Source organism: Lonchura striata, chromosome 1, assembly GCF_046129695.1.
Source record: "Lonchura striata isolate bLonStr1 chromosome 1, bLonStr1.mat, whole genome shotgun sequence".
In the NCBI taxonomy this organism is placed as follows: Eukaryota; Metazoa; Chordata; class Aves; order Passeriformes; family Estrildidae; genus Lonchura; species Lonchura striata.
The window spans coordinates 134,296,211-134,318,885 of NC_134603.1; the positions used below are offsets into that span (position 1 = coordinate 134,296,211).

Genomic DNA, 22,675 nt, shown 5'->3' on the forward strand with positions numbered 1-22,675 from the left:
CTGCTGATCAACACAATGATGAAAACAAACTTGGGGGGAAAGGAATGTAAAACAAAGGACTTTTTTCTCCTTAACTGACAAAAATCTGATTTATTTCTACTGCAGAAGACTACCAAAATATCCACAAATGTTGAAGTTGGTTGGAATTTGTCTTTCATTAAAATGTCTATTCATGTTGGTTGGAATTTGTCTTTCTTTGATATATAAGAAATAACATCTAATGGATTATACAGTCTGATAAAAATACAGTGGCAATAAGGCAAACAGCAGTTGTCACCTCAGAAATAAGATAACCAAAATTTTCCTTTCATGATGACAAAAACCATTAAAATTTGTGCAGGAAGCATATGCAATGAATGAAAACTAAACTGATAGCTCAAGGTATTTCTTTATAGTCAGATTTGAAGTAATTGTACTTACAAAAGAATAGAGTAGTCATGTTCATGCATGTGTCACTGAATACCTAGAAATAAAAGCTCCAGGTTTTTTTGTTATTTTTTTTTTTTTTTGCTTTGTAGCAATACTCAGTTTCTATATTAAGAAATACTATATTAATGGAGGATTAAAATGTACATGATCCCTTCTTGTGGGATTCTTTCTATTGGATTCACTCATTCTATAAAAGCAGAGTGAAAATAAGCTCAGGAAAATAAAATACTCCTTAAACTTGAGCAGCATTTTGCCAAGAGACACTTTCTTGTTGAACATGTACTTCCTCATTTTCTGCATCCAGATACTTTTATAATGCATTTTCCTTACACATAGGAAACATATTTCTATCAATAAAAAAGTAACAGCAAATCTGGTGTTGCAAATGGATAAAAGTGGATTTTAGATTTCAGCATTTCAGGAACTGAAATGCATTTCCCATGACCACAGACCCAGACAGTTCCTCACTTCCTCACACAAAGCATTTCTATGAATTTGGATCCTATAGAATTTTCCAATCAAAAGCTAATTTGGCTGATAAAACTTTTGAAGAACTCACTGACAGAGAGAGAAATTTTATTAACAATACCTTTATAGTTACTGCAATGTTACCTTTATACCCTAATCCTACACATTAGCATTTCTTTGGAGTGGAAGTCATAATCCTGAGGCTCATCAAGGGCAAAAGAGCTAATTTGCCCTATGCTGTTTTCTCTCTCAAGCCCCAAGAAGTATTTCTTCAGGGCATACTGGGACTACTGCTCTCACATTTCTCTCACTGCAAACCATTTACAAGAGAAACAGGCTAAAAATGTCTTTGTAATGTCCCTCGTGTAAAAACCATAATTTGGTGCATTTGTGTCTAAGACCAAATCAATTTTTATGTAATGAATGTCTTAATTATGGTGGCAGGTCTTCATTGGTCAAATATTCATGAAAGCATGCATGGAATTATAGTGAGTACTCAAATCCACACTCTTAGCAGGCTGTGTGTGAAAAGTGGTGTGTTATCACATACCATTTATTTTTCTAATAATACAACAGAAAAACTTTGTATGAACAGTTTTCCCTAAATTAAACTCAGATTTGAAATCATGTATAACAACCTAGATATAACAAAGATAAAGAAGGGTGACTTAAGAAGGAATTTTGTAACATTTTACTGGCCTAGTTTTTTTATTTATTTCTTTTGCAATACTAAACATAGCTGATGCTAGTTAATAGAAGTGAATTTAAAATATATCCCAGCTCATGACTGCTTTGGTTACATATACTGTGACTAAGAGTGTATTTTTTTATAAACAAAACATCAGAATATGCAAAAAAATTGCCAGCTGTTAGCAAACACAGTTTAAAGACAGCTGCACTTCAAAATAAAATATCCCTGGTGACTTCTTGATGTAAGCAACCCAGATGTAGCAGCAGTGCATGCATTACCAGAATCAAATGGATTTAATAGCCTCTTTAAATTGCTTCATTTACTAATATAATATTCTCCCTGTAAGGAACAAATAGAATAGGTTAATTTACGGATTTTTTTCCCCTATGTTCCTGTGTTACTTACATATGGGTTTTAGTAATCCATAAACCCTTTATGTGTTGAAGCCTATTTTCCTTGCATTGACTTTCAAAGGACTGTAAAATTCAAGGATTAGGGCAAGTTACACCAGAGGCAATGCAAAACCATTTTCCTAGCTACTAGTAAGTCCTCACTAAGGTGGAGGGAAAAAAAAGCTATATCAAAGGTTATCACAACTCTTTGATGCAGTTGTGGGTAGCATAATGGATTCATATAATGCTACTGTATCAAACACTGTCAGCAGTAAATCACAAATCCTGACATACTGATTTCCATCACCAGCCTGACACCACTATTGCATGTACATCTTCATTAATATTATTTTAATACCAGTGGCTATTTAAAAAAGAATGCAGGAAAATGTAACATTTCATGTGGATCATTAGCTTTTAGTTACTATTCTAATTCTCTACACCAGCAAATGAAGTGTAAAAATAGCCCACAGCCTCTGCCACCTGCTTCCCAGCCACTGTCCAGTGGTTAATATTTGGACTCTTTTTTCATGCAGCTGGTCTTCTACTCTGTGGGAGCCTCACTTTCTGTTCCCGAGGAACCACCATGAAATGTCATTTATCATGGCTATAGAAAAAGCCCTGTTTTTTTTTTTTTTTTTCTTTTCTCTAAATAGAGGAAACAGCTGTGCTTTCTACCTTAACATTATTTAAATATTTAGTGAAGTGGCTGCCTAGTTTTGTCATAATGTAGATCATCAACAACGACACAGGAGAGCACACACTATCTGCCATAAGGACATAATGCGAGTAATTGCATAAAAATGCTAATGCTACAAACACACTTTTGATAACAAATTACCAAATTATCTTGGAATCTGATGGTAGACAGGTTTCTCCATGTCTCCCTTCCTCCCACTCTGGGAAGCCACTAAATGGCTTTAATGTAATTATGGCTCAGCTCTGTACAACCATTGTGTAAGCACAGCCCCAAGGCTGCCTGGGCTCCAGCAGAGCTCAGTCAGATGTGCCAAGTAAGCACAAGTGACCTTAGCAGGCAGCTACACCTCACAGTCAAACTGAACTGCTGTCTCAGGCAAGCCAGCAAAGCACAGATGTAAAAATCTACAGCTCTTCTGTCACACACAGTTCACATTTGCTCTCATCTGATTTCTGACGTGGCTGAGCCCCTGCACAAATTGCTGCCATGTGAAAGAACCTGTATTACTAGGTCCCTTTTTCCTAAGCCCTTCATAGTTCTTCCGTTTGTACAGGGCAGAAAAAATATTGTAAGGGCTACAAATTGAGTACAAGAGGAATTTGACATTGTTTTTCGTTTGCAACAGAACACACACCTCTGATCCCTGAGCACCAGGATTTTTTTGAGGCCTTTATAAAATGCTCTGTGCAAGAGAACATAATTTATTGATATCACTGAAGATGCAACTATTGTGGTCTTCCCCAGTACTCAAGTCCTTTTTGTCAGAAAACAAAATAATGACCTAGATTGCCGAAGTAGCATTTAAAGTCCTTCCTTGATCTTCCTGCTGCCCCTCTAATTTGAATGTAAATATACTATTATGAAGGACATGCTGCAAGTCTGCAGATGTAGTAGCTTTTAAATGTTTTTAATTAGCTACATGACTTAATCTTTATTATAGGAGCACCACATATTTTGGTTGGACCTTCTAATACCTCTTTATTAAAATCATTGTTGGGGGGAATGTTAAAAGATCTATTTTTGACAAGCTTTGGAGAAAACCATTTTTATTTCTGGAAAAAAATAAAGCAACAATAAAAAAATGTTTTAAAATTCTTTGTTCAGTTTCACAGTACAGTGTTTTTTTAATTGGGAAAAGTAAAACAATAAGTTTCCAATATTGCTTTTAACTAAAAGAAAGCATTTTAAAGTGCTTTTTTGAGCAGTTTGCCCTATTAAAGCATTAAAATTTTTCTGTAGCTGTTTCTGTATATTGTCTCTAATTTACAAGTTGACTCATGTGTGTGCAGACACACAGGAATACAATGGGCTCACGAACTGAACATATGTAGAGGAAACTATGGGAAGGTGAGCAGAAAGGACTATTTATCTCTCCCAGCTATTTCCATTCTCTGAGTCAGCTGTCTTGCCTCACCCCAAGCAAGCTGAGCTTCTTGCTGAGGGCATCTGAGGTATTACTTGGAAAAGAGGTGACTGTACAACATCAGGAGCAGATGGGCTGCAGAGATTGTATGCAACCTGTGAAGACACCAGGTTGAACCTGATATTTAGGAAAACAGGACAGTTTTAGGATAGGTAAGAAACTGAGAGCCAGAAGGAAATTATTTTAGACCTGTGGAATGGAGAATGGTCTGAGGAAAACCAGACGATACAGAAGATGCTGCCTTTGCCCTCCTGGCACACTTGTAGTATCACAGTGGGCACATCTGGAGTTTTCTCACTGGCCTTTTTTACCTCTTGGTTCACTTTCCCTTAGAGCTCAAGGAACTGCAGCAGCCAGGGCCCAGTTATACTAACCACTCACTTCAGTATTAGATATTCTAGTATTTATACTCTGTAACCCCTTCACATCAAACAATCCTGTGATTTCTAAATCACACCCCCAGGAGTCGAGATTTTTCCGGAAAACCTGTTTTTATCCCATAATCTCTGATTTCAGCTATGGGACTAAATACAATCTCATGTTTAGCTCCCTTCCCCAGCCAAAAAATTTTACTGCTAGGTCTTCAGTGTCAGTATTACACTGCAAGATTACCTTAAAAATATTATTCACATACCATATGAAAATATAAGGTGCTTTTAACTTATTTTACCCCTTGATTTTAATATTATCATAATTCTAACTTTGGTTTACCTGTATTAAAGAAAGATATTTCAGTGAACTGCAAAAAAATTACTGTACTTTTATGAAAATTCCTCAGTAGAATTTTTTATCAAAGATTGAGTTGTGAAGATTTAAAAAGTCAAACATGCATTAAAAAATCCAAAACCCAACCAATCCAAAAAACCTCAAAGCAAACAAGCAATCAAATAAAACCCCAATATATTCCAGAGCATCTTCCTTTCCTTGTAAGGAAGAGGATTTTTTTTCCATATTTCAGAATTTGTACAGATTACAGAGATCCTACCACCTCAAAAACTACAAAATAAATTAAGGCGTTTCAGATTGATTTTAATAGTCAAAAAACCAAATACCTTCCTTGTTCCTTGCTCAACACAGGACTAAATTATGTAATCAAAAATGAGCAAGGTGATATATATGATACAAATCAAACTATTCTTCTATACCTGCAAGTCTAAATAAAATCTGTAGGTTTGAAAGAAAACTATTCAACAATATTAACTGCTACCAAATACAGTAGATTAAGAACTGAGGTTTTATGCTCACAACCAGAGAATTCTGGTTTTCTCCTTGCTACAAGTGGCCACGGTGAAAGTCTACCTTTTGCAAAACAAGTTTCACACCACAGGAAAGTGCCACACACTGAGGCTACAGAAGTCAGACTACAATCTCTTGCAAAGCACCAAGAGCATCCTGGCCTGTATCAGGAATGGTGTGGCCAGCAGGAGCAGGGAGGTCATCCTTCCCCTGCGCTCGGCACTGATGATGCCACACCCTGAGTGCTGTGTCCAGTTCTGGCCCCTCAGTTTGGAAAGGACGTTGAGATGCTTGAGCACACCCAGAGGAGGCAACGAGGCTGGGGAGGGGCTTGGAACACAAACCCTGCGAGGAATGACTGAGGGAGCTGGGGGTGTTTAACCTGGAGAAAAGGAGTCTCAGAGGTGACCTTGTCACTCTCTAAACTCCCTGAAAGGTGGTTGTGGTCAGGTGGGGGTTGGTCTCTATCTCCAAGCAACAACTGACAGAACCAGAGGACACAGTCTCAAGCTGTGTCAAGGGAAATAGAGGTTGGATATTAGGAAAAAGTTTTTCACATTAAGAGTCATAAAGTACTGGAATTGTCTACCTGGGGAGGTGGTGGAGTCACCAGCCCTGGATGTGTTTAAAAAAAGACTGAATGTGGCACTCAGTGCCATGGTTTAGTAGAGGTGTGAGGGCATGGGTTGGACTCAATGATCCTGGAAGGTCTCTTCCAACCTATTGATTCTGTGACTTCTGTGACTGTCAACAGCTGGTAGCAGGTGCCAGCCAGTGGGGTGGCAGGAGGGGATTCCTTCAGGGAAACACTGCATGAACCACACATATCACTACACATATGTTTTTTAACCTGTACCAATGATCCCACTGTATATTTGGTTTACATGTCTTAAAAAACCAAGAGCTGAAGCATCTACATAGATCTACACTTACCACATGTCAAGGCAGGTGGAATATTCTGTTGATCCCAGAAGGACATCTGGAGGCCTGTACCATAGGGTTACCACTTCATTGGAATATGTATGACTAGGAACTGATTTAGCTCTTGCAAGACCTGTGGGGTAAACACAAATAAATTAATGTCAGCAAAGCAAAGAAATTGTTTGCTGTACAGTTACAATCTAAAAGGATATATGAGTACCTATCACATAATGTGACAGGCATGTTGCAAAAGTGTTTTTATTCCATAACTGGAGTACTTTACTTAATGGTAGCATCTATCATTAAACAGCATCTATCTCTGGCTAAACAGAGCTGTGAATATTATGAAGGGATAATAAAATATGCTTTTCATAATGACAACCACAAGCCCAGGAGAGATGCAAAGATATACAGTGGTATACCTAAATAAAAGACAAATAAACAAAGATTTTAATTGCCATTAACTGCTCATCCTGAGGCACAAATAGTCTTCCATTTCGGTGTTATTTAGAAAAAGAAACTCCCAGACAAATGATGCCACAGATGAGATTTAGCTTCTTAGGGAAGCCTAGGAAACCTTCAACAGCTTGCACTGCAAAGACCAGCCTGCTTATTCAAGTTTATGTTTGAAAGCTGTAGACACACTTACACATTACAATTCAAATAAATATTAATATTGCAGCAATACAGCAGAAAATGGTGTGTGAAAAAATCTTCTCTCTCAAGAATTGCATATTGGCAGTGCTCCAATTTCAGAAATCATTTCAATAAAATCTGTGGCCTACCAAAGATATATTTACAATAATTGTGTTTTAAGCCTGTCAGTCATTTAAAATAATTCATGTTACTACACAATCTATGTAAAAGAGCAATCATCATATGCTAAACAGAGAAGTTTACAAGTATGTTTCTCCTATAGAGGACTCTCTCCTCCAGAAATGGAAAAAGATCTTCCGGGCTAAAGTGACTCTTCCTATCACGGGCCTGAAAATGCTTTTTCTAAATTAGCTGATCCTAGCTACCGCCTTGAGAACATCCACTTCCTTGCTGGGAACACTGGACATTGCATGTCCAGTAATGGAAATCAGGAGAATGCAGTACTGGGTGCTTCCCGAACTACTGGTTTTCCTTTCAGAAAATAAATGGAATTACTATAACAGAAGGTCATGTGTTACACCTTACAGAAACAAAGAAGCAAAGTCATACACTCAGAAAGAAATAAGCAACATGAGAATTCCTGAAAGAGTGCAAAAGAGAATTCTTTGCCCCTTTCTTCTTGATACGCTAGAAAAGCTATTTATGAATATTTACTATAAGTGAATATATCTCCATAGCAATGATGGCCAATCTTGCCAGCAGATTGCATTATCAGCTGATTATAGCAATTAGACCAGTGTAGGGGAATAATCTGAATTGTATGCAATGATCTATTCTTTTAAAAATTACATTTGAAACATGAATACTATTTTTTAAATTTGCAGACCTCCATTTCTTTAAGGTTTGTGCACCTGTCCATCAGCTTGATGAACTATTTGGCTTACAAAGACAATCCAGGGCTGGCCAGGTACAGCCCCAAAGAGGAGAGGTTACATCATGTGTTCCACAGTGTCTCTGCCTCCAGATTAAGGTTTTTGCTTCTAGGAAATCAGCAACCACCAACAGCTCTAACTGGTGAGCAGTTCCTATTCCTAGCACACAGAACCATTAGCTGAGTTTCTGTGCATCAATATTCCATGTGACTAAACTGAAACAGTATTCCCTGCTACTGGATATGGACCAGGATATCCACCATATTTGTGGATATGGACCAACTACTACTAAGCAATATAAAAATTATGAGAGGATTTGAGAAGTCTGGATGGTGAATGATTCCATCCTTTTTGCCTTTCTGAGCCCTCCCCATTGGTTTTGTCTGAGAAAGACTAAATTTGTTTGCAAATTTTAATCTTCTACCAAGTTTTCCTAGGAGAAGAGGCATAACCAAGGTAAGGGAAAGGCCTCTTGAAGAAGCCACATCATGTATTTCAGGGAAAACTGTCAAAAAACTTTAGAGCTTGTAGGATGACAAACTCAAATTTTCACGACACAAAGCCATTGATCCACACATTCCAGAAACCTTCCATGTAGAGATAAATGAGTATTCAACTGTCCATATCAGAAATCATGTTGCAAATAATAATATCATAACCATGGTTGCCAGCTGGCTTCTGCCACTTTACTGATAAGGATGCATCTCTGCAGGTCTTATAGTCAGCCAAAGCACACCTTTACTCCCCTCCTGCGACTGCGTGGAAACAGTCCCCCCCACCTGCTGGGAATGCTGTCCATGCTGTTTCCTCAGTATACTGCTTCTAGATTTCTTTCACCTCTAATCCATTCCAGATTAATGAAAATCCATTTTATTTTCAAAGAATGGTCCTTCTGGGCTAGTCCCAGCCTGCTGGAAAACTGAATGTTTTTCTTTAATCCATTCTTCATTCACAAACACTACGAAAGTTTCATTTGAGGTTGGCCACTGCACCTGGTTTCTCAGTTATAAGAGGATCATTAACAGAATTGAGAAACATTTAAACAAAATCTTAATTTGTAAAAGCAAGCTGAGGCCCCACATGGGAATCAGACAGCACCACCATGTTAAGAGGTGTTCTAGTTTGAATTAAACCATAAGAAAAGGCTTATCAGTACAGGCTACATGTTTTAAGTTGTGGCCAATTGGTTTCCTAGTTGGCCACATACACTGTTTTGGAAAGTAAAAGGGAAAATGGAAAGCAGGAGTGAAAACCAAGCAAAATACTTACAAAAGCTAAAATTTGGAAGGGGAAAATTTGACACAGTCCCACTGTTCAGTCGGTCACTCACTCCCCTTGTGCAGGACTGACAGAACCTGAATCAGGCTAATGCCTCAGAGAAGCTGCTTTCTCGCAAGGAGGGAGCAACCTCTGCTTTTTCTGAATAATTCTCTGCTCTGCATAAAGAATACATTTAGCAATAATGAACACTTTCACTCAAAATTAATGCAAATGTATCTCATTACACATGAGATATGAAAAAAATACTCTAATCTTTCAGATATATTTACAGTGTAAAAAGAATGCTATCAAAATGTATATTTGAAACACCAAGATACTGCATTTCTTGTTTGGATGGTCCAGATACAAATAGATGACAGTTACCAGGGTTTTTCCAGATATCCTTCTGCAAGAAAACTTGCTACATATTTTATACCTCTTTGCATATCCAAATATGCTTACTCATGCAAAATTTATTTAAGCACATCCTTCAACTGAAAGAAAACTGAAGGGTAGGATTAATTAGCACAGCATGTTCGATCACTTTCTTTTAGGGTTCCCTGTCTGTTTCCATGGTTACACTACAGGAAGAATGACAATCTCATTTTTAAAAAAACAGAGCTTATAGGGAATCATCAAAACTTCAAATCTTAATGGCCCATGCACATAAAAGCCAAAGGTAAGTGGCGGATCATGAGGTGAGCACACAATATTTACATATTGCAGCCTGAGCACTCTTTGAGCCTGGGAAGGCGGAGGAAGGATTTCCTGACAAGCAGTGAACTCCCCTCTGATTCCTGTGTCTTACAAAAAATAAAAGGGCAACATATGTCCTGCTGTTGCAGCCCTATTTTGAGAGAAGGAATCCAAGCATAAGTCCCAGTTTTGAAAATTAAGGTTGTGTCAGAGCCACTGGGGAACTTGTATGTAATTATGGGAAGGGCAGACAATGTTTAATGTTCTCCAGGCACTGACTTCTTATGACCATTATTTACCCAAAATGAAAGAAGAAACTGTTTTGATGCATTACATACTGCAAGGCTTGCAGAACATCATCTAGCTGCTCTGTGGTACAAACCACAACTTAATTTTAACTCATTCATTAAACAACAGCTCACAAAAACCTGGGAAACCTCGTATTTAAAATACAGAGTGAATGATCTATGCCTATGTATGTTTATGCCTTTAACAAAGAAAATCCCCTGCTGCCTCCTACTCTGAACTTAAAAAAAAAAAAACTTTTTCTTTTTTTAAGAAGAAATTTTCTTGCTTGGTAAACACAATTGTCTCCGCTTCACCTGGCTGTATCTTGGACTCAGAGGATGTATCTGATTTTACCTAGGATCAGTTATTGACATAACATATTGCACTGATTTATCACTGTAATTTTTAAATTGTATTTGGTTTGTACAAGAGACTGCAGCTACATCCAGACTTGACACATCTTTGGCTACATGAGCACAAATATTAATATTTGATACCTTTCTAGCTGCAGGATAGCTTCCTAGTCAACTTCATATGACAATTGGGAAGCCTTTGTTCACAGCAAATATGATTCTGCAAATGAGAAAACCAGTCATGTCTGCAAAAACAAAGGCTTAGCAGCCATGTGCATGGTTTCCCTTTCTATTGTACTTTAAAAGTTTTGAGCAGCTTATTTTTTGATTTAGATATATTTCAAAAGGCTCTAGCAAGCATACTAAAAAATAAAGTGTTTTTCTTGTTGCTTTTCCTTGATTCAGCTTATTTATGTCCTTTTTTTAGCTTCCTGTTTTGTTTATTTAACAATTACTTATTTGAGGTAAATGGCTTATTGAACTGTAGCTATGAGTCAGTAATAGTATTAAAATTTTGCTAATGTATTCTGTTGTAGATCATGAACTGTCAACTTAACCTATTTACTCAGCTGCTCGTTTTCCAACAGAAGCACGTTTATTCAGTGAATACTTGAGTGACAACAAAAAATAAAAAAGTAAAATGAGTGGAGACACTGGCACTGCTTCAATGAAGTGGTCAGTGGTCAAAAGCCAGTTCCTGGCAATCAAAAGTGTCCTGCAGTCTTTAGGTCCCTCTGCTGCTTGCTGAATGCATCTGTCTCCAACTTCATGAAGCTTTACCAGAGCATCTGAGTTAAATTCCTCTCAAGTAAGATAAATTACCTACAGCATCCTATGTCCTGGTCCTAATATAGCCATTAGCTTATGATAGTGTTGTTCATTTATAAGAGTTACTCACAATCAAAGAAAGACTAATTAGGATCTCAATTTAGTATTCCCAAAATGCACTTGGAGCAATGACTAGTCTTCCAAACTGGAGTGCAGGAGTCAGTTTTCAAGAGACAGAGAGAAGTAATTAAGACAAAAGGCATGTGTGCCTCTCAGCCTGTCTGGTTTTTCCAGCTGTTATCAGCTGTTGTAATAAAAGATTATTTTCCCGTATAAGTCTTATCTCATGTATGTCTTCAGACAATCACTTACAGTAACACAGATGATAATTATTCTAGTCTGTGAATAGGACTCAACTGTCAGCTGACAAATACAGGTTACAGAATGGGGAGAGACAGAAATACTTTCCTGCTACCAGAAAGAATGGCTCCAGCACTCGTGAAAAGTGCTTGCACCTTTCCAACAAATCCAGCATCATCTTTTTCATTATAACCTCTCCTTCCCCCTGTGCCTCCCAAACAATCATAGGGAATAGAAAAAAGGGATACAAGAAATAGCGCAGATCTTGGTTGTATATTATAAGATCCCTTTGGTTAATTTGTTTGAAAGCTATCACAGCTGCAAAGCTTTTTATTTCTTTGCTTGAAAATACTTATAAATAATTTCCAATATATTTTGAAAAAAGGCACACTGATTTTGAACATGTACCATTACTGGAAAATTTATTCCTTGTCTATAAGCAGAAAAAAACACACTAAAAATTGGGTACGGTGCAAAAAGTGGTACAGAAATACAAAAGAAATATACACTTCACTTTTGACACCAGGAAAATAGATCTACCCCCATGGCATCCTGGGTCAGCATGAATATGTTCAAGTGCTGCTACAGTCTGGAGGTAGAAAATAACAGTGTGGACAGGAAAAAAAAAAAGGAAACAAACTGCATCAATATTATAAACATTCACATAGATGTAAAAGCTAGCAGGACTCAAGGACAGCAAGCAAATTCACATCAAAGGTAACTTTTGCATTACAGAAAAGATCTGGATTCCTTATGGACAGGGTATACATGCTCACAATAGCCTCAAGAGGTGATTGATTTAAATCTTGCCTTCCAGATTCTGGATTTTTACTTAACAATTTGTTGTTTCATAAAAAGTCAATAAGAAGATGATGCCTTCTACTCCTATAAATGCCTTAGTAAGAACATGCCACTGTTTTAATAAGGCTGTAAGTAAAAATGTCAGAATTACTCATTTCACAGTGAAGTTATTAGGTTTGAAGCAAAGAGTTAACAATTGCTGAACAGATGGTTTTAAATTGGAAAGATCTGCAGAGTGCAGGGAGGAAGTTCTAGAAAGGACAAACATGCGGAAAATAATTCTGCACTGAAAATGAGAGCTAATACATCTCAGGATATTTTAATATTCCTTGAGAAAAGAGAGAAAATGGGGAAGCAGCTATGAATGAATGAGTCTAATCAATACCGGACAATTATTTGTGTAATAGTAATAATTTACATATGGGATTTTAAGACATGACTAATGAACTTGCCAGAGACAAGAAAGGTAACAGACCACTTTCACACAGTTTTGAGGTAAAAATATTTCATCACCATTAGTATATTCCACAAACAAATCAAAGGAACCCAGAAAAGACAATAATAATAAAAAAATATATATTCAGGAGAACACTCTTGTATGGAGACAAATTGAGAGCTATGAGTGTCCTATTTGGTGAAGTATAACAGTCCATCAAGCACCAAACACAGAAGCTAACAAGCTACTGCAGGCTATTGTGTTTGAAGCTAAGAATTTACTGCAATTTCTACATTTACAACTAAAAGCAGGAGAGCAAGGGTCATTTCTGGATGAATCCATCTGGCATTCAAGTAAAAATGAACCAGCCCTTTTCAACTGGTACCTGGATAACTTATTGTTTGATAGGTTTTTGACGCGTGGCATGAGGCGGGTTAAATACAACACAGCAGTAAAGAAATAAATATGCTTTCTCTCCAAGACTTATCTTGTTGCTGTCAATCAGGACTTCTGATTCAGAAGGCTGTGAGAGTAAAACTCTGTTTATTCAAAATGCACCGCTCTTTTATACAGAGCTCTGCAAGGACCAAATCCATTGGTTCTGAAGTGAAAACAACCCACCACCATTGGTGCAGAGTGCTTGACGCACAGTGATAGAACTTAACTATAAACAATGTGAAAAACAAGAGAGATAAAGAATTATTTACATTCTTTCCCAGCACTTTCCCAGGCCTCTGTGTGGCTAGAAACTCTGAGTTTCTTCCTTTGACTGAATCTGAGTCCCACATATCTTTTTTAGAAAATCATCATGTAGACAAACTGCCTTCCCCTGTACCCAGGTGCAAAGAGAACTGAACACATGCCAGATGCAACTCAGTTGTATACAGGGCATCAGTATCATTCAAGTCCTTCTAGTTCCCTGTTGTATTAAACCTGACAGCTGAAGATCCGTTTAATAAGCACAGTTTGGTGCTACTGCAGTGATTCACAGTAATCCACACAGAAACACAGAAGTTAGGTTTCACTGACAGTTTCATTTGTGAACATCTAATCCCAGTGTTTACCCTCAGGTAATTTTGTTTGTTAACGGACCATACAACACTGGCAGTGACAAGGTGATGCCACGTACTGCTCTCTCCACCTACTGAAGGGGTTCACAACTCACTGAAGTGAACCCTGCAGCTGGACAAAAGGCAACAATAGTAGCATGGCTACTGGGATGGCATCGATGGAGTGATTTATTCCAGGGGGATCAGTTTTGCTGATCCATCATGTCCTGTCTAGCTGTAAAATACCTGGACAATTTTGATGAAGAGCACATCTGAAGTCATGGTCAACTATTAAAAGCCTAAACAAGTAGCTGCAAATTTACTTGAACTTGTCTAGGATAAGTAGTTTAACAAGAACAGGGTCACATGGAAAAGCGGGTATTTGAACATTAACATCTATAGACAAACAATATTTTTGAAAAGCAGCTCTAACAAGTATTTTGTTTATAAATCAAACAACACTGCCATTTGACATTACCCTGCAGGAGTAGAATCTCTGAATTTGAAAAACTGTCACCTCATGGGTGCTGAAATCACCTACTCTTACAATACAAGGTCTGACTTATGTATAAACGACACAATTCCACTGTTAGTGTCCACCAGATCTTTGTCCCTGTACTGCAGAGCCAGTGCAAGTGGGTTTGATGTGCCCCCTTTTCCAGCCAAGGTGTCACCTGAGCACACATCCCTATGCTGCAGAATGCAGCCGCATTTGGTCCCTCACCCACCCTCAGCTCACGAACCACGGCTGCCCTGCCTGGCACAAACTGCTCCCTGGAGCTCATGGAGCTTAATCCTGGCTGCTTCCAGTACCCAAGCCAGACTATTTATAGATAAGAAAAATATTTGGTTGACTTTTGGCACTGATACAATGTGATATCTCACAACTTACATATTCCCTTAGTAGGTAAAACACTGTCTTGGAGTTCTACCAAAGAACTCCAGTACGTTTTGCACGTGTTATCACATCAGTACATACATTCACATAGTAGGTAACACCCACAGCATCTAAATCCACATCAGACTGCACAGGCTTAAGTCAGAGTAAAATGATCTGAAAACAGACATTGGTGCAAAACTAAAAAAAATGAAAAAAAGAATCTTAATTATATATAAGCTGTTTTAAATACAAAAACAAAGTAACTTGAAGATTTCACTAATTTTCAAAATTTCTTCCGCTTTGCTTTCAAGAGTGAAGCCATTAAGAAAATCTGTATAAGCACTATTGTTTCTGTAAAGCAATATTATAAAGCAACATCTAACAACAGAAATCTCTTGAGTGTCAGATTCACCTGTTCAATTGAATTGCTCCTCAAAACTCATTTAATGTATATGTCATCTTAAATTATTGGAATCACAAATCTTATAAAAAACTTTTATGAGAGAGACATTCCAATATGCTTAGGTCTAAATTATTATTTGACTTTGCATCAGTAATAAGGCATCCATATTCCAGGAGAGTCATCTATTCAGTTCGTAATGCAATTTTGTTAAAGAAAAAGAAGAAATGAAAGCAGACAATTTCATTTGTAAAAAAGTTACATTAGAAAGGCATTAAGGCTATTCCTTAACAGTACAGTTCTGGAAATATGTAGTTAAAACCCAACTGCTCCTAATGCAGCATTTTTCTCTAAAGTGATAGTGAACACTAAAATACCACTGCCAGGATGGTAAAGCTGGAACTATATAACCCAAACTTGTCCTTTATGTACAGATGTAACCTACCAAGTCAGTAGAACTGCAAAACTCTGTATTGTAACTAATAAAACAAGTGAAAATTTGTTTGTACTGAAACCTAGCCATTCTTTCATCTATTCAACCTGGGGACAATGAATGTAGCGCTCAATAAAAATTACTTACAGATTGTGAGCAAAGGATCCCTATTAGTACTTTGACCACCAACAAACTACTATTGTCATACTGTTATTGAAGCATTCCATGCGTTATTGAGACCATTTACTCTATCAAGTTTGCACATGTGAAACAATTGTTAGTACTCAAAAGTATGTCTCATTTATTATGCAGCCTACAGCCTGCGTAACTAAGCTGGTGGTAATCCTGAGCACAATAATACAGAATGGGCGATTGCCAAAATTTCAAGAAGCTTACATTAGGCATTTGTGTTTATAAAGTACATTTCAGTGATCTGCTGCCTTTTTTCTTATCCCTCCCCTGCCTATTTTATTTGTTTAATTTAGTTTTTTCGTAATGTCTACAGACGGGTCAGAGCTAAACCAAATTTCCAGCCGGCTGGAAGAATCCAGAAATAACTTAAAAACATTGCAATGACATATGCTTAAAAGCAAATATAGCCACAAAAGCAAGTAAATTCGATGCCCAAGTGACTTAAAAATTGCTGCAATAAAAGGATATTAATATATCCATGGCTGTGGGTGGGAATAAAAGAGATTACATCTGAAAGTCTCCTGCTACCTTATTTCCAATGGCTACACAAAAAACAATTTGCTGTAGAATTTGACATATTATGAGCCAGAAAATCCAAAGACGGTACAATCAACCTTGGAGAAGAGCTTAAGACCTTTAACCAGGTGAAGCTCTAACCTGCCATTCTCCCTACCATGTAAACCAAATGTTACTCAGCACCATTTTCTCCCCATGCAAAGCCATTGTTATTGTTCCCATATCACCCAGACATAAAGCTGCTCATTCCTGATTCTCCCACTTGTAAGTTTTTTAACTTTAGGTCTTTGTCTTTCAAATCATAAGACCAAAAGGTCAAGCAAAGTATGGTTATTTGTAATATACATAAGAGTAACTACTTGGACCTACAATTTATTTGTATAGGTTTTGGACATAGAAGATGCTGGAGAAGTGTTAAGTACTGCTAAGACAAGCACTGCCTGATCACTTCTGGCTATCATCAAGGCTAACTGATGCAGGGAAAACTCTCATCTTAATGCAGGTAGCCCTGCAAGCATGATTTTAATTTATATCAGGACAAATTATGCATCTATGAATATATTAATACAACCAGCACTGTGTCTTTCAGAAGGAATGAAAAAATTCATGCATAAATTATTAAGAATTACCTAGATAAAAACTGACTGTGTTGCAAAAAAGTAAGGTTTTAAACTGTCTGGGACAAAACAAATGATGTTATAAATTACAGAGCCATGGTTTCTTTAAAATGCAATCTCAATTATGGACTTATTTCAGACCGTGTTAAAGGCACATTTCTCTTAATGAAGTGCCAGTTCTGTTCATGTTAATCTTTTTCTTTGCACATCATTATTTTTGTTCTGACTGATGATAAATTTTTTCTTCTTTAATCCACACCTTTCCCAGTTAACCTTTTATATCTACACAGCTGATTATTTCCTGTGTAAAATAAATCTGCATAACTATTAACACACTAATGACATTAAAATAATTTTAAAACTTGGCACAATTTTTTCACTGTATGATACAGTATGTTCTCTTAAATAAGGAAACATAAAACAAAATCATAATCAAACCAAGAAAGAAAAGACAGAGAGTACTGTGGGAGCTACCTAGAGGCCTATATTCAAAGGGAAAATGTTCTCATATAAAACAGACAGAACACCATCACATGAGTGAATAAGGCTTTTATCAAATGAAACAATATTTGTTTTAAATACATCTACGGATTCATATGGATGGATGGATGGATGGATGGATGGATGTCTTTTGTACAGACAGCAGATCACAGTTCTCCATGTCTTTTGTGACACTCTGACATAACAGTCTAGTTCACACTTAAGAGAGCAATACAAGGCAATAAAAAAAAATCATAATTATCAAAATAACATAGCACTGAGCTAGCAGCAGTACAGAAGACATTCAAATCCCATGTCCTTCTTAAGCACAAAATACTGAAACAGATTTTTCATCACAGTTGTTTTAATGGTGTCATAACCAACTTCCTTTATTACCCTTAATGGATAATTAAGATGCTTTCCTCCTATTTAAAGGCTTGATATAATTCTCACTTGTAACAATAGAGAATTGCATTGAACCCTAAGTAATCTGAGATGCATTTAACAGGGGACCCATTAAATGAGTCACACCAATCTCCAGGTCCTTCATGCTTTTTAAAAAACACAACATTTTTCTTTTCAGTCAATAAGCTTACATAGGGCTTCTCAGTGGGAAGAGCTTAAGTTACAGCATCTGCTTTAGTAAAAACCGAAAAGCCTCCAATTTCAATATTTTTAATTTCAATTGTTAAAAAGCAATCAGTGAAGACTGGCATAGACAAAAATTTAATAAGTGTCTCTACTCTGCATTAACAATTGGCAGAGAGAAGTTAAAGTCTTAAAGTCTTACAGTTTCTTGAATACAGGTGAACCTCCCTACAGATTTTGCAATTGTAAACTCATGTCAAAGGTATTCTTTCTTCACAGATTATGAAACCAAATTTCTGCCCATAAAAGTTTCCTATTGTATTTACTCTCACATGGTAATTTTTCTGAATAGATTTAACTATACAATTATTGTATAGTTAAATTGAGTTAAATTGTTGTATTATACAACTATATCTTTATTGAGGTACGTCAATAAAACCATCATATATATGAAGCAAATTAGATGGAGATCCATGATGAGAACAACAAACCAAATAAACAGGAGAAGAAAGAAACATTACCAGCAGCACTAGACCACACCTTCTCCTGCATCTTCACCTCTGAAATAATTTTTTAGTGCAAATGCCAAAAATCAGATCTACCCCTTAGCACAGCTGTTGTTTGAAATTTTCTGCCACCTACCCATTTCCCCCCTCATTTCACCACAGGTCTGGGCATCACAGCAGAAGGTCACAAGCACAGCATATGAAGCCCTGGCTCCTGGGAAGGAAAGGGAAGAATGTAGCTTTGGCTGCTCCCTGACAGCAGGCAGTTACAGCATTAGAAACTGAGAAGGAAGGTCTGGGGGTGGATGGAAAGCCTATTATCCTCAGAAAGCAAAAATAAATAACATGGCAGCCTGCCACAAGTCTCTGGGTCCACGGTGCCCACAGCTCTTGCAGCCAGAAACATTTCTCTTTCCTCCAAGAAAAAAGATTTGAAGCTGCCTTAGCTACCTATCAGCTCTGGTCCTAAGCTCTGGCCTCACTTTGCCTGGATCTAGAAAGTGTGGACAGCAAGGGCTTTTTACCCTGACTCAGTAACAGGCCATCAAGGCTGTCCCAGGACAAACACACAGAATCTGCTCTGCTGCTCCAGCCCCAGCTGCCACTGTACACAGCAACAGCAGCTTCTGCTCTCCCTGGAAAATGAGGTATTTACAGCTCATTACAAAAATAACTACTTTATGAAGTACTTTATAAAGACCTGCAAGCTTACTCCAGTTTGAGTAGTTTGGGGTTCACTTTCCAGGTTCCCACTTCCTTTTTTCCATTTTCTCACAACATTGTCACTGAAGTCATCTTCCTTTCTTGATGTTTAATACAACTAGAGTCCTCCAAGAAGCCCACTATTGTCCTTCCTGAGGGGTAAAAGAACCAATTCTTCAGATTTCAAAGGCTGCTATCAGAAAGGAACAGGCTGCACCTGGAGTAACAGCAACCTCCCACAGGTATATGGGAAAGAAATGTCTTTTCTTTCCATGTTCAGCGCAGACAGAGTGTTAGAGGGGTCTGTGGACCTATGTTTGGGGTAAAGTGGTTTTCTTTACCAGCAACAGCCTCTGATAACCAGCACCCAGACAGCTTCTAGCCCTTCTCTAGAGCCTGCAGAAGGGCTGCTGTGGAGGGCAGGAGTTGCCTTGGAGGTGACCGGGCAGCTCCTATAACTCACCCCCAAATGGCTCCAATGTTCCTTAAAGCCAGGCAACAAAGGGAGCCAGCCTATATAACTAGAGGCATTCTCAGAGGAATTTTGCTAATGACTTCACCAAGCTTCACCAACAATATAATACCAGTTCTTTGGGCACTGAGATAAATTCTTATATCAGCATCTCTAAGAACTGATACTCTGTGGAACATTTACATGAGAAAACATTGCAGTTATCCATGTAAGCAATCTTTTATGCTATTCAATTTTCATATGAATTTTATACAGTACATTATAAAGAAACCCTTATGGAATTCTTACTGTGAATCAAAAAAAACCTATTTTTTTTCCAACTTGTCAACATTGTTTTAGAAATTTTAACAGTAAGCTATACAGGAATAACCTTGTCCTTCATAACATACCCGTCATGCTCTCCACAGAAAAATCTATATGGAAATGTATGGAAACATCCTCTCAATACTTAGCTGCAGTTTTAAACTGCAACTCTTTTGAGTATAATTCCCTTTATTTTAATCCTCAAGTCTCTTTGCTCCTGCTATCTATTATTAATCATGCTATGTATCTAGAAGGATGAATGATTAAATCACTCTGACTCGATTATTTTACTACACATCAGAAGACTTTATATTAACAAAATTCCAAAAGCTTAAGGCAGGACTTTTACCATATTACAGACCTCCTGCAGATCCTTACTCATCCAGAGATACCCTAAGACAACAAAAAGCAGATGGGAAAAGCTTCAGGGTCAGTGTTATTTGAGAGACTAAAGGAAAGACATTTTCATGAAGATGTCATGCTGGTTTTCCTCTTCAAAAGCCCATTCCCACAGATGAGAAAGAGCAACTCTCATACTACAGAAACAAGTATTAAAGTACTAAGTTCCTAATGCTCCTTGTCACTCACCTTGCAGCACTGGAACTTGTTGGTAGTGTTACTGCAGTTTAAAGATTTGTTTTTTTTTTTAAAGGACTAAATTACCAAATAATGGGGCAGGGATTGGGATGGAGGGGAAGAATCTATTCAATCTTTTCTAAATTTTTCTATTTAGAAAATTATCAATCATCAAGCTTTCCTATCCTTGCAAATTATACTCAAGCTAACAACACTTCTAGACCTGTCGTTCCATACTTTGAAATTGTACTTTGCACTGTGTGCCTGCTGTGTAGGTACTTAAACCAGGCAGTTGCCTGCATAGTTTATACATCCTGTCTGGGAGTCACAGCGCAGAGAAAAAGGCAGTATACATACTAAAAAGAATGGCATATAATTAAAGGTCCTTGCACTTACAAGAACTGCACAATCCAAAACAGAGACCAAACAGGTTTTCAAACTTCACATTCACCCTCTTCAAGCAGCTTATTTCTGATGCAGGTCAGATGAAAAGGAAAGGCAGATGCATGGAAGATTCACGAATAAGAAATTCCCTGAGAAGCAAACCCCAGCAGCAGGTAGATCATCTCAGAGGTGAAGCAGGCCCAGGGCCCTACTAGTAACTTGGCCAGTTTCTCTCACAGCCTCAGAAGTGTTTCTACTGTGTCACATGCTAATCAAATCTAAATATTTTATTCTTGAGACACATGATCTGATGATATTCTCAGTGCATTGAATGGTGATATCACCTCAAAGCTATGTAAATCTTTCATCTGAAAATACCTAATAACAAGTATAACTATGTATTTTTCAACCCAGAAAGCAAAAGACTATTTTAATGAAAGAATATGTAAGAGTAATTGTGCTGTGATCAGAATTAAGGTCCACATTGTTCTTGGAGGTGACAGAATATTAGATTTCTAGGGCCTCTTTTCAGAGAATATGAAACAAGACAGGAAAAGAGTAAATCCTTCCTGGAAAGTCCCACACAGAAGGTGGGACTCACCTCCTACCAGATTAATATCAGCTATTTAGGGACATGGTGCTGGAGTTTTTTAAGTATGATAATCTGCATGCAAACATAATTGATTAACCAGTCTTGATTTATATCAGCATATACAGTAAATAAATACCAATCTCCAATCATTGAGAAACAAAACAAAACAAGCATGGTATTTTAGCGAGTCACAGAACCACACAAGGAGGAGAATTTACCTAGTTCAATCTGCCAGATTGCTCAAGGTTAGTCCAGTAAGGGAAGCAAACAGAGATTTCAATAACATCTCTGAGCCGCTCCAGTGCTGAAGTTCTTTCAAACCAAAGATTTCCTTCCTTATAGCCAGCTGTGTTTCAGTTTATGACCATTATCCCTCATCCTCCCACTGTGACCCAAGTAAAGAGCACCACCATGCTCTTGGTAACCAGCTCTTAAGGCACTGGAGGACTGCAGAGCTCCTCATTCCATTACAGAAGGCAATCCCATGGATCAAACACGATTTGCCTTGACTAAAGCTGCCAAACACTTTCTTCACACCTACAAGAAGCCTCACTCCGTTATTTTCTATGGGACAGTGGTTGACAGAGCTGCAGTACTCCAGACCTTCCTTCCTGCCCTTCTTGCAAATGGATAAAACAACAACCTTTCTCCAGTTATTGGGAACATCCCTCAATCTACAGTCTGTCAAAGATCACAGAAAGCAGCCTGACAATGACATCAGTTGGCTTTCCCAGTACACTCAGGCACGTGGTGTGATTCTTGGGTTTGTCCTGGGCAAGGCCAGGAGTTGGACTCTATGATGCTTACAGGCCTCTTCCTGAGGTCAGACTGACAGGCCTGTAGTTCCCCAGATCCTCATTCCAACCCTTCTTGTAGATGGGTTTCACGTTTGCTAACCTCCAATCATCTGGGACTTCCCTAGCTAATCAGGAGAATAGATAAATTATGGAGAGTGGCTTGATGAGCTGCCAGCTCCTTCAAAACTCTCATATGAATCCCATCTGGACCCATAGACTTGTGAGTCAGAACGGCACAGGAGGTCACTAACTACTTCCTCCTGGATTGCAGGGGCTCTGTTCTGCTCCCTGTCCCTGCCTACCAGCCCAGGGGGTTGGTGCCCCTGAGGATTACTAGTCTTTCTGTTGAAGGCTGAATTTCTTATGGCATTACTCATTAGAGGTTTAAAATACTTTATTTCTACTTAAGACTGACATATGGAGGAGAAATAAACAAA

General features: G+C 37.8%; 1 protein-coding gene across 7 annotated transcripts in view; it reads right to left on the reverse strand.

The window, feature by feature from the left end:
• CDK14 (cyclin dependent kinase 14) overlaps nucleotides 1–22,675 on the reverse strand; it is a 472,565-nt gene that overhangs the window by 284,383 nt on the left and 165,507 nt on the right. For all 7 annotated transcript variants that reach the window (XM_077788157.1, XM_077788154.1, XM_077788164.1 and 4 more), the window contains one exon: nucleotides 6,273–6,393. In XM_077788157.1, coding sequence (XP_077644283.1) covers nucleotides 6,273–6,393 — 121 coding nt within the window. The remainder of the gene's footprint in view (nucleotides 1–6,272; nucleotides 6,394–22,675) is intronic.